The sequence below is a fragment of the Sinocyclocheilus anshuiensis genome, unplaced genomic scaffold (genome assembly GCF_001515605.1).
Source record: "Sinocyclocheilus anshuiensis isolate Anshui unplaced genomic scaffold, SAMN03320099.WGS_v1.1 scaffold26, whole genome shotgun sequence".
NCBI classification, from domain to species: Eukaryota; Metazoa; Chordata; class Actinopteri; order Cypriniformes; family Cyprinidae; genus Sinocyclocheilus; species Sinocyclocheilus anshuiensis.
This window is the reverse complement of record NW_015544143.1, coordinates 1,047,685-1,061,484: the sequence shown is the minus strand read 5'-3', so window position 1 is coordinate 1,061,484 and position 13,800 is coordinate 1,047,685. Positions and strand designations below refer to the sequence as shown.

At 37.0% G+C, this 13,800-nt stretch overlaps 1 protein-coding gene across 2 annotated transcripts in view; it reads right to left on the bottom strand.

Annotated features, from left to right (window-relative positions):
- LOC107695083 (rho guanine nucleotide exchange factor 10-like protein) overlaps positions 1-13,800 on the bottom strand; it is a 124,216-nt gene that overhangs the window by 81,674 nt on the left and 28,742 nt on the right. For both annotated transcript variants that reach the window (XM_016494887.1, XM_016494888.1), the window contains 5 exons: positions 12,080-12,157; positions 8,663-8,842; positions 6,944-7,060; positions 5,763-5,855; positions 939-1,109 (listed from right to left, as the gene is read on the bottom strand). In XM_016494887.1, coding sequence (XP_016350373.1) covers positions 939-1,109; positions 5,763-5,855; positions 6,944-7,060; positions 8,663-8,842; positions 12,080-12,157 — 639 coding nt within the window. The remainder of the gene's footprint in view (positions 1-938; positions 1,110-5,762; positions 5,856-6,943; positions 7,061-8,662; positions 8,843-12,079; positions 12,158-13,800) is intronic.

Sequence of the window (13,800 nt, the reverse complement as noted above, 5' to 3'; positions counted from 1 at the left end):
TCTTTTTTAATAAATCTGCAAAAATGTCAACAATTCTGTGTTTTTCTGTCAATATGGGGTGCTGTGTGTACATTAATGAGGAAAAAAAATTAACTTAAATGATTTTAGCAAATGGCGCTGCAATATAACAGAGTGAAAAATTTAAGGGGGTCTGAATACTTTCCGTACCCACTGTATATATATATATGTATGTGTGTATGGTTGTACATACACACATATGTAGTTGTTTTTTTGGTGTTTGGCTTAGTGTTATGTTAGAATCATTATTATACTCTTATACCTTTTGTTCTTTAATATTTTGAATAGTTTTTAGCTTTATTTTTTGTTTTTCATTTAAATGTTAAGTTTTGAAATTTTGTTGTATGCATTTGTCATTTTTATTTAATTTCTTTATTTTTAAAATGTGTATAAGTAGTATTTATAAAGTTTTAGCTTTTAGTTTTGGATCTGTTTTTAGTTGTTTTAATACTACAATTGATTGCTTCTGTTGTCCTCATTTGTAAGTCGCTTTGGATAAAAGTGTCTGCTAAATAACTCAATAAATAAATGAAAATAAATAAATAAAATAAATTTATTTCAGAAAAAAAATGAACTGACCCCAAACTTTTCAGCGGTAATGTACAATTTAAATGTAAAGTAAAAAAATAAATCATTTCACAAAATATTTTTTTTTTAGGTTTCAAATGATAAAATAGTATCTATATTGTTCAAAATTAAGACAAAAGACATTGTGACACATTCTGGTTGTCAAATGCAAGTGGAACGTGAACATGATAACCTTGAGACCAGTTGGTGAAAAGTAACAGCAAAAATGTCTAAGAAACGGGAAGTCAGAATGATACCATGAAATGGTTTTGTGATTAGGAATGACACTGTTGTGATTACATCAAGGCAACAGCATCCTGCTGTAACTGTGCGCATGTGTGTGTTTTTCCCACCTTGCTGAGAGAGCGGTCACTGACACAGCGAGCCAGCTGCTGCGTCTCAGTGACCTGATCAGCCACCCTTTTCTGCTCATTGAGTTTCTCAGCCAGGGTCTCCAATTCAGTCAGAGCCAATTGCAAGGGCAGCCTGTCCACATGGCCAGTGGGAGTGTTCTTCAGCATGTCCTAAAGACAGAGAAAGAGAATGAGTCAAACAGCAATAAGAGAGTGAGGATAAAAGAAAGACACCAAGTGAAAGAGTAAAAGGGACTCATTTCAAGGAAGCTAATGAAAGAATGTAATGCCTGCACCTCTACCGCACAGACAACACATTAGCCATTGTGACGTACTATAACTAGAGTTCGATCAAATGATTGGTTTTGTCAATTAATCAGCACCGATTGTTGATTGCCGTCTGTAAGTCTGTATGCTTCATTTAGGCCGCATTTACACTGCATGGTTCAAGTGACCCAATTCCGATTTTTTCCTCCCACGTGGCACAGATTGGATATGTCCCACGAACGTGGATTTCGATATACTCACATAGATTCCGATATTCTCAGATCGGTTTCAGGCCTCATTCATTTGTGGAAATAAATCTGATATGAATCGGATACTTGCATTTGCCCCTGCCGTTTAAGTGGACAGATCGGATATTCCCCTGTTAACGGTGGCTCGTGCACAGACGAGCGCTTCAATGTAATGAAAACCTGTTGTGTAGGCTCTCTATTTATTTGGGTGAAATCACAAAAAATGCACACAAACATGTCCCTGCTCTTGATATACAATCACTGATGAACACATTTGGTTTTAATGAGGAAAAAAAACTATACGAGGGTGGATTTAAACCCAGACCCGCTAACTTGGCACAAGCTCTGCCGCTAGACCATTAGACCGTTAGACCATTAGTGCTTGCGGATGTGTACAGCGGATCTGTGCATATAATCATTGTCATGAAGAATCTGTACTAATTAATGATTTTGATGTAAGGATGAAACTAGCCTATCACATTAAAACTGTTTCTATGAGTTCTGTCAATAAGTTAAACTCTGTGTTCATATTCTGGACTCATCTGCTTTTCTATACAAAGTATACTTTATTAATTGTGTGTGCAGAGTTTGGTCTTTTAATATCATTGTCTAATGCATTGAGCCACGTCAAGTTAAGCCTGTGTAGTGTAAATGCAGATATCGGATTAGATTGCGCTTTCTCTTTCCGTTTGCTCTTACCAAACTTCAAACTCATCTATGCCACTTTGTTCATTATTGAAGTAAACTTTTTGCCCGTTTGGTTAATAAACAAAATGTTTTAGACCGCCTCTTGAATTGAATGCGACGCATCCCGTTTTTGGAAAAGAACAACTTAGACCAAAGGTATCCAAACTCGGTTCTGGAGGGTTCACTGTCCTGCAGAGTTTAGCTCTAACTTGACTCAACACACCTGCCTGGATGTTTCTAGTATGCCTAGTAAGACCATGATTAGCTGGTTCAGGTGTGTTTAATTGGGGTTGGTGCAAAACTCTACAGGACAGTGGCCGTCCAAGAGCAGAACTGGACGCCCCTGGCTTATTCTGCCTAACATCTCTTTGTATGTTTTTAATAAGAGGTGTCAGTTCGTGGTGGATTTAGGCCACTAAAAAGGAGGAAGCAGATAAAAAGGTCTAAATAAAGGTAAAGCCTGTGATCGGTTCTTGTTCTGTTTAATGTGTGATTAAATACAGGCTACTCTCAAGTCAGAGCATTGAAAAAAAAAAATCTTATTCACATTCATAACTTATCAAAATTCATGGGTAATCGATGCCTACTGAGGTATGAAATTAAGTGCCACAGCACTCTTACCGCATGGGAAAGTACAGTGGTGAATTCTTTGCTTGTTCCTCGTCCATAAAAATGAACAAAAGTGAAGGAAGGACCCGAGGGAGCACAAATTGATGGTACAAACAGCTTGGCAATGTAAATTTGGTGAATTCATGACATTTCACTGTCATCTGAGACCCAATGGCTAAAGATGTCAATGTGATATTTCTGAAGTAGATTTTGATAATGCTCTGTCATTCTGGCATGTGGCTTGTTTGTGTAACAGAATTAGGGCTGCACGATATATCGAAAATATCGAAATATTGCAAATGTAAATATCGCGATGTTCATATCGCAAGGGCGTGCGATATCTGAATCATTTTAATAATAGGCTACTTAAATCAAAACGTTGCAAAAGGTCAAAGTTTTAGTTCGACGCATATATCAGAGAATTGCTTGACTTTAAAAAGAGTTATTAAGTGCAATAAGTTGCAGAAAACAACTCTTTGCCATCTCGTCTTGCTGTCTGACAGACAAGCCGCATCTCGCACAGCGTATCTTCTGTTCTGCCGCACACGTGCAAAGCACACGTGCAAAGCGCACGCACACACACGCAGAAAGACGCGTTTCAGACGGCGCGCGAACACCAAGTTGATTCGTCTTTCACATCTCCTCATGTTTGAACAGACACATACACACAGAATTATGTCAGTAGTACCCGTCTCGACGATCATTCTCGTAAACGCAGTCAGTTATGTTTTAAATGAATGTAAACAGCTGAGAAAGAAATCGGTTGTGTATCATTATACTGGATCCGTGCAGTCGGATTTAAAGGGACAGCAGCCTATAAATACGTGCTGCTGAATATGTCACTAATGTTAATCAAACAACAAAACAGCTATAACAAAGATTAATCTAAATTGAATTCATACAGTGAGCAACATGCAGTGTTATTTTACACTTAATTATTAAATTTCTGTACCTGAATACTATTTATTTTATCTATGCTTGTAAATTGTGTATTTGTTATTTTTTCCCCCTTTTTCTTTCTTTTTTTTACTGACTGTTCACTTGCCTTTAATCATGTTTGAACTTTCTCAGACTATATTTTTTGCTGTGGTATATGAAGTACGTAAAGTGTATGAAAAGCAAAGTCACAATGATATAAAATTAGTGTCATTATTTTTTTTTACATTCACATTTAAATATTTTAAAATATAATTTTAATAGATTTTTCACACTTTAAGCAATATCGTATCACATATCGAACATCGCATTTTTTAACAAGGTATCGCGTATTGCATTTTTTTTTCAATATCGCACAGCCCTAAACAGAATGGATATTTGAAATGTTTATTTATTTAAATAAACAGTTCACCCAAAGATGACAATGTAATTTATATAGTTCCAAACCCATTTGACTTCAGGCCACAAAAGGAGAAATCTAGAATAATGTACTAACCATTAATTTTTATACAATGAAAGTGAATGGGGACTCAGACTGAATAAATATAAATATAAATAATATGTGACCCTGGAAAACAAAACCAGTCATAAGGGTCAATTTTTTGAAATTGAGATTTACACATCATCTGAAATCGGAATAAATAAGCTTTCCATTGATGTATGGTTTGTTAGGATAGGACAATATTTGGCTGAGATACAACTATTTGAAAATCTGGAATCTGACGGTGCAAAAAAATCAAAATACTGAGAAAATCACCTTTAAAGTTGTCCAAATGAAGTTCTTAGCAATGCATATTACTAATCAAAAATTAAGTTTTGATATATTTACAGTAGGAAATTTACAAAATATATTCCTGGAACATGATCTTTACTTAAAGGAGACATATTATGCCCCTTTTTACAATATGTAATATAAGTCTCTGGTGTCCCCAGAATGTGTCTGTGAAGTTTCAGCTCAAAATACTCCACAGATCATTTATTATATGATTTTGAAAATGCCTATTTTGAGCGGAAGCAGAAACACGCTGTTTTTCGTGCCTGTATCTTTAAATGCAAATGAGCTGCTGCTCCCCACCCCCTTTTCCAGAATAGAGCTGCCATTACAGCTCATGCCTGCTAAAAACGTCTGTTTTGGTTCTGATTATCATGTTTATCACGCTGAAATCATGCGTTTTAAACCATATGAGTTTAAACTTCTGATATACAGTTTTCTGAATGCACTCGTACAGAAAACATCTGTCACAGCATGTGAGTACTAAACTAAGTTCTCATTCACACACAAGTTTACGATAAAAACACACGAGTTACAAAAGGTTGGTTATGTCTATGAAGGTAAACAGCTGGGAAATAAATCGCATGTTTATTTTAAAGTCAGATTTTCATGATATGTCACCTTTAATATCCTAATGATTTTTGGCATAAAAGAAAAATCGATAATTTTGACACATACAATGTTTTTTTGGCTATTGTTACAAATATACCCCAGCGACTTAAGACTGGTTTTGTGGTTCAGGGTCACATATATGAATAAATATGAAAACAATTATTTTGTTTTTATGAAAGTGAAAAAAGTGAAAGTGACGTGCCGTGTGCTCTGCATTTATCCCATCCAAGTGCACACACACAGCAGTGAGTAGTGAACAAACACACACACACACACACACTGTGAACAAATTTTCATTTTGGTCCCAGTGCACTTATATGGAAATACTGACAAGCATATTCTTTACCATTTTTTTCTTTTGGGTTTCACAGAAGAAAGAAAGTCTCGGGGTGAACTGCCTCATTTATTCAAGCAATGTGCGTGGTCTTTTTTTTTTGGTTTATTCAAGTTCTCTGTATAAAAATCTGATCTTGGAGTCTTGATATACACCCAATTCTGTATCATGGCCATGAGCTAAGGGAAGAGCAAACTTGTGAGCCAATAGGCTGCGAGAAGACCTGGCATGGTCTTAGCCAGTCATTCCGTTTCTAATAAACTTGCTTGGCAACTAATTTCTAGTAGTTTAAAGGAGCGTGACCCCTCCAGCACTCTAAACGATGGCACTGTGTTAACAGTTTATGGATAAATTCTGACCTGCAGGAGGAGTATGAATTGAGGAAAACGCTGAATAGGCTTCACCATCAGACCATAGAGAGTAATACGGTCAACGCTGGATGCCTGCTTCTTCTGTGAATGTAAAGAGATGCAACCACATATTGAGAGAAAGGCAAAGGAAAAGAAAAGGGTAGACAGAGTCATTCCCACATACAGAGCAGAAGAATCTTGACACTCAAGGAAGTCTGAGAGGTGGGTGGAGGTTAGCATTACACTATTGATTCTTTCATGCCTGCCAGCAGACTTTGGCAATCATTAGACTGTGCACTGTCAGATAGTAGGTGTACTTAAGAGCCCTCCAGCAGGTTTCAAAGCAAGGATATTAGACTATGGTCAACTATGCATTTGGGAAGTTCAGTCGCTTTTACAGATGTTAAAGATTCAAGTCACCGTGAAAATTTGTTGCCATGATAACACTACACACTTATTTTGTGATTTATGCAACTTAAAAAAAAGATAACCACAGTATCACATTTACAAGGAAAAATATTTTTAATAAAAAAAAATAAAAGCAACACTTATAATCCATTCAGCAATCAGGATATCAGGGGCTTGCCTGAAATGCTCCAAGCGAAAGATCTTCTCACTCTCAGACTAACCTCAAAGCTATTAAAATTAATGTCCAATGACTTCTTTTGTTTTTAATTAGTCTTTCTGACTCATCTTTCAGTTAAAATATTGAAAAATCCTTGAAAGAATGTAAAATTACTTGAGAACTAGCACTGCATTAGATATTGGGATTTTTTGGAGAATGTATTTTTATTTTTTATTTACTTGCTTTTAACTTATTTAATACACTTGTGTATAGAATACACTTATATTAAATATACATTTTCTAAAATCAAAAAAGAAGGTAATTTTAAAGTCAGTGTGACCCAAACAACATTGAACTCCACTGACTTTTTGTATGGACAATTTCTTTTTTTTTATATATATATATATCTTCTGTTATGTTTCACAGAAGAAAAAAGTCATAGGTTTGAAGGATATGAGCGAGAGAGTCAATTATTTACTTATTTTTATTTATTTTTTAAACAAAAAAAGCATACTCCTTAATAGGATTGTTTTGCATTCAAACAACAGCACAGCAGTAGAAAGAGGTGATTTAGGGTGAAACTTGTTTCTTCAAGAGGCTATTGACAGCAAATATCAGCTCTTACCTTGAGAAACTCCAGAAATGCTGGTTTAGACATGCAGGCTTTCTTAATTAGGGCCATGGCATTGGTGAAGTTATTGACGTAATCACTATATACGTCCAGCACCATGGATTTTGAGAACTTAGAGGAATACAGAGAGATGATGTTAAGACAAACAAATGCTTAGAGAAATCACATTTAATTTGGTTTTATGTCCATTTTCTGCTTTGTTTAATGCATCTGTTAACATGTACAGTTTCTCCTTCAGAGCTGAGACTGCTCTTGAATTTTGCTGTCGTGGTGGGCAGACCACTCTAAAGGTGATTACAGGGCAAAGAGATGGAAGTAAACAGTAATTTTAGTGTGGTATTTATGCAGCGCAGCACCACTGTTTGCCATCCCAAAGACCTAAACATCTTTGACAGTCCATTACTGCCTGGTGTTTTAGAGTAGGCAAAACGGCAGCCATCCATTCGCTCTGCTTTGATTGAAGCCGAACAGACCTGCTGACAGCAGCAGTGCTCGCAGGACCTGGAGAGAACATTAACGAGCCACAAATAGACGTTAACCCCTGTCAAACTGTACCTCCCCTTTGGGACCGCCAAGTATGGCAGGAAATGATACACACATGAAAAGATGTTATTATCAACAAACACACATACAGGGCAAATTTACGAAACAGTTGCAGCACTTTGCAGCGTTCAGTATTTCAGTGCAAAAACTATTAGGATTGTGCTATCAACTGCTAATAATTCGCAATTCATTACTATTTTACATTTTTGCGAATTAGTGGCTAATTTGTATGAAATCATACAATCTCATTCTCATTTGTATAGCACTTTTCACAATACACATGGTTTCAAAGAAGAATGTAATATTTGCATGCCTTATAGTCACTAGATTACAGCTGGGTGATAATATACAGTAGTTTACAATTTGACAAATGAAAAATCAAGCATCTCTTTACACGAGTTTACTGTATGCATTTACTTATATATCCAACTATTTTATAAATAAGAGATACATTGTGTACAATTTGATCATGTCAAAATAATAATCAACTGATGATCCAATAGTAGACAAGACTATACTATACGCCATAACCAAGCATATATCCATATGCAGAGAGTAAATGAGCACAACTTCACTATTTTAAAAAGCCAAGTTAGGTATGTTTGTGACATTGTCTGATTTTTATGATCAATCTGGTGCTAAAACAACAGAGACAACGCATGCAAATAATTTATGTTGTCTTTGTCTGCAGTTCAACCATAGCAAATTTGCCCCACAGTGTGTACATATGCACTCAATAACAGAAAGATTGCTTAAACCGGTGCAATATGATGTGTGTTATGTGGTTTGTGGGTCTATTTTCTGCTTCCCAATGCACAGCAGTGCACCTTTAGCTCTAAGTTTTCTCTCTATGGTACTTCTTTGTGCTCCAGGGACTTTATAAAGACCAATAGTGCTATGGAATAAAAGCAGGTCAGACAGGCCAAATGCTCTCTTTAAACAGAAGAATAATGAGAACAGCTTATGGATGCTGCCTCTGAGGAGGGTCACTCCAGAAACTCATTCATTAGTCCTTTAGACGCCCTGCAGCCCAATGGTGCCAACATGCTTACTTTGGTAAAAGACAGCCATCCTCACTCACAGTAATTGTCTCTGCTTTTGAAGTAAACTGGAGCAGAGCACTGTTAGTACCTGAAACCTGAAGTCATTTTCAAGAATTTTCCTACTCACTGAAGCTACAAACAGGTCCCCAATCTTTTCACAAGAGTCCCATTCGGCCACCCGAGATGCCAGGGCAATCTGGAACATGGAGTGGCATTGCATGATCTCCCGCAGACGGAAAAAAATGGGCCGGATTTTCCTGACACTGAGGATTCGAGGCTCAGCCTCCATCAGAGGACGCTGGTATTCCTAAAGGACCGTGGGAAATGGAGATATTTCTTATGTTACTTATAAATACTGAAATATTTGTATATTTATACATGAGAAATAATTCATTTACAGCTCTGACTTGCCTCACCTTGACAAGGGAGTCAGATTAAAAATGTGCTGAATTAATCTTAACAGCGAGGTGAAAAAAAATCAAGTCTCACTATGCATTATCCATTTCATTCATTTGAATGCACGATTCAAATTGTGCAATTTACATATATGAATACATCTTTGGAATAATGCATGTGTTTGAACAAAAGGAGATATATATCCTGACATCCATACATAGCACCTTCTTTTTTAGAGGCTCTTTCAGTGTTTCCTGATTATTCAGTTAGTCTTTGTTATATTGTATGAATTCTGCTTTGTTTCAAACTGGGTTGTCAGGTTTATTCAGTCTGTTTGAATTTATTCACTACTGGTCAAAAGCTTGTAATCATGAAGATTTTTTAATGTTTTTGAAATAAATTTCTTATGCTCACCAAAGCTACATTTATTTTATCAAAAATACAGTAAAAACACTAATAATAATGTGAAATAGTATTACAATTTTAAATAAATGTTTTCTATTGTAATATATTTTAAAATGAAATATATTCCTGTGATGGCAAATTGTCAGCATCCATTACTCCAGTTATCAGTAGCTATGTTTCCATCACCCTGTTTTTAAGTGCAATTTGGAGTATCGCATCAGAAACGAGTGAAGGAAATGCCCAATGTCGAAGAAAAACAATCCCTTAATTTGCAAAAAGGTTTTTACTCTCTCAAGCGAGCGTAAAAACCTTTTTGTGAATTAAGGGATTTTTTTAAGGGACTTGTGTGAAAAAGGATTAATGCAAATAATGAGAGATGGAAATGCATTTTGTGAATAAATTCCTCCATGAGCATCAAAACAGTCATGTGACTTTGCACTATGGGATGGCATAACCTGACTAACCAGCAGACAGATTTCGTTGCACAGCATCTTAAATGTTGTTATGGTCATTCTTAAATGCCTGAGCAGAGTCTGTCCTCAAAGTATTTCTGTATAACTGCCTCCGAACTGTCTTGCATGACTGTGTTCCCAAACAGCATGCATCCACCTCGTAAAGCGATGACCACAGTTTCGTCTGCTCACTCAAGTTACAAATACATTTATTATATATGAAAATTATTATATTCAGTGACTTCTCCTACTTTTCTTAGTGATATTTAGTGTTATTTTATCAGGAAGTGACGATTTTGTTCTCTTTGACTCGTTGGATGGAAACGTTGATTATTCGCACGTTTTATGCGATATTCCAATTTTGCACACAAGTTAAATTCACAACTTTGGATGGAAACCTGGCTAGTGTCACATGATCCTTCAGAAATCATTCGAATATGTTAATCTGCTGCTCAAATTCTTAATAGAACAATTCTTAATAGAACTATAAAAAATAGAACAGTTCTTTTAAATTGGAATATTTCACAATATTACTGTTTTTACTGTATTTTTCATCAAATAAATGCAGCACCGGTGAGCATTAGACTTCTTTCAAATAAAAATAAAAATCTTAATTATTCCAAACTAGTGTAAAGTTTCTAATTTAAACATTTGTCAAAAGAATACTCCTAAAATGTCTCTTTTTATTCTCCGAAACCCACAACACCTAAAAATTGGGCCACTCTTTTTTGCTACAATAAAAATGAAAAGGGTTGTTATGATCAAAAATGGCTAACAATAACTAAAGCATTTTGCAGGTGGCTAAAGAATAACAACATTTGGGTGAAATATTCCTTTCTTAATGTTAATTCTTCCTCTGATATTGGCTTTGACTGCTTTGCAACATTGCCAAATTGTGCTCAGCTAAATGTTTGTTTAAGCTTGATTTCCTCAAATTGCAAAACAAGCTAGTAATGTTCATAGATAAACTACAAGAGCTAATCTTTAAAAGCAAAGAGACTTTGCTGGTTAGACTGTGGATACAATACATTTTCCATGGCTGCTTTCTTTCCTACCCTGTAGTCTCCAGCACTAATGAATTATCGACAAAGAGAAAATAAGACAAAGGATGAGGCAATGGGAATATTTCTTTTTCTAAAGATGCATCTCCCCCCAACGGCACTATTAAACTTAATTACACAGCCCCCCCATTCCCCTGCTTTGAGGCCACTTTACCTGATCTAAACACCCTAGACCATGTCTAGCACGCTATAAAGAGAGCAGGAATTGTAAAGTACAGCCGACAGAGCTTTGATTCGACAACAAAGCTTGGAGACAGATCCTGAATGACTAGATTTCATAGAGCGTAAAGCTGTCATTGATCTGTGATTCCATTTTAGACGGTGCCTGTGCCTTCAAAGGAGTGTGATAACAAATGCTTTTCTCTCCACCACTAGCTGAGATCAGAATTATGTGTAATGAAACTCCACACTACGAAACCCACCAGACCTGCACGCTTCCATTTAAAGAAATGTGAATGTGAAGGCAAATTCAGTATTAAAGAAAACGTCTCAGGTTACTTATGTAACCATGGTTCCCTGAGTAGGGAACGAGACACTGCGTCCTCTAGGGGTCGCTATGGGGAACGCCTCGTCGTGAAGGACCTACCCTAAAAAGGGACAGAAACACACAGGTCCCGGGAAAAACTGCAAAGAAACAGAAGGGTTATACACACACAACCACCAGCTCATTAGATGCACACATCTGGACTTCTATCCCGGTCTTTCAGCCGGTCAGCCTGATATGCTCGTAGCATCACCATCGTGTACAATGACGAGGCGTTCCCCATAGCGACCCCTAGAGGACGCAGTTCGAAGTTCCCATGAAAGGGAACTGATAGTGTTATCACATTTTCACATTTGGAAGAGTCTTGACATTATTTGTAACCCTTCCAAAACTTTTGTTGTGTAATCATAAAAATGATTTAACCATTTCAAGACAAAAATAGTGACATTTTGACTAATGATTTCATGTACATATAACAAGCATTCCCAGAAAAATGAAAGGTGGCAATAATATTTGACTTTAGCATTTTACCTACTCTTTTGAATTTAAGTATGAATTTATTTTGAAGTATCAAAGCATGGAGTTTCAGTTTGATCTTAGCACACTGGAGAAAAAAAAGACACAACACTTTCTGTTATGTCAAAATATTTTGTCATTGCAAATACACCCTATTAAAATCTATCAAAAGGTTTTTCGTTTTTTTTTTCTCCAACACAGCTTTGGGGACAGATGCAACAGTATCTCACCTGTAGAATCCGTTTTAGAGAGTCCAGATAACTCCTCTCACTCTGCACAATGGAGCCCAAAATATGGCGTCGGACAATCTGTGGTTGAGATGAAAGACATTTATACATTCACAGTAAGTAGGACACAAGAGAAATAAAATATTATTTCTACTTGAAAATGATTTTTTTACATTACAAAAATGTATTTTCTGTCCGTTTTTATACATAATTGCTGAATAAAAGTATTTTTTGAACAGCAGTGTACAGCTATTGTCAATTATATATATTTATATATATATATATATACACACACTGAACAAAATTATAAACGCAACACTTTTGTTTTTGCCCCCATTTTTCATGAGCTGAACTCAAAGATCTAAGACTTTTTCTATGTACACAAAAGCAGGACCTGAAGTGGGACACTCACATTGACTCCATTGTGAAAAAGGCCCAGCAGAGGTTGTACTTCCTTCGTTTTACTCAGCTATTATTGAGTCGGTTCTGTGCTCTTCTATAACTGTCTGGTTTGGGTCAGCCAGCAATTCAGATATAAGAAGACTGCAACGGACTGTTAGGAGAGCAGAAATAATCATTGGTGTGCACCTGCCCAGTCTTCAGGACTTGTACAACTCCAGAGTGAAGAAACGGGCAGGAAACATCATCAAAGACCCCTCTCACCCCGGACACAACCTGTTTGCACTTCTCCCCTCAGGCAGACGCTACAGATCTCTGTGCACTAGAACATCTAGGCATAAAAAAAAAAAAGTTCCCCCATGCCATCTCCAGCTTAAACAGCTAACATATGAATCATTACCTGCGTTCTGTAATTCATTTCCGTAATTCATTCTACATCCTTAATTATTGCCTCTTTCTCAAGTATTATGTAAATACATATGCATATCTCTTTATTTATACAGTTCTATATAGAGTAAATGATGCACAAATCTGTACATAAATCTACTGCTCCAGATTCATACACATTATTTATTGTTAAGTTTTACTTTTTACATTTTTTTTTTTCTGTTCTCATGTCAGATGTGTATGTATGTATGTATGTATGCATGTATGTATGTACCAGGAGCATGTATGTATGTACTCCTCGTGTATAAAGCGAATAAAGCTAATTCTGATTCTGATCTGATATATATATATAGCGCGTGTCACTTCAAGCGGAAAGGAACCTGGCCTGCAAGGCCGGGACTTCCAGGTAACGTGGGACTTCCAGCAGAGCAGTCTTCAGCAAAAGCGACCGAATGTTGGCAGACTGTAGCGGCTCGAAGACGGGGCCCTTCAGGGCCCTCAGCACCGTGGGCAGATCCCATGAAGTGACGGTAGGGGGATGAGGCGGATTCAGAAAGCGGATGACCGCGCTGTGTCTGCCCACCGATTGGACCTCTATAGGGCATGAGAAGCCACTATACCCGTCACATAGACTTTGAGCGTGGATGGGGAGCGTCCCTTATCCAGCAGCTCTTGCAGAAATGACAATACCTCTGTCAAATCGGATGTCTGAGGGTCTTTGCCGCGGTGAGCATTCCGTCTCAGTGAGCGAGCAGTCTCTGCGTGGGGTCTGCCCAGACAGATAACGTACTCATTGCTCTTCTGCATCGTGCAAGTTTCCCTGCACGAGCCACACTCGCAGCGTGACATTTGCAACAACGTCGCTAGAATTTGCTCTTTTAGGGCTTACCTGCTAGAAATAAGCTCTTTCAGAATCGCCGGATGGCGGCAGGGGAAAC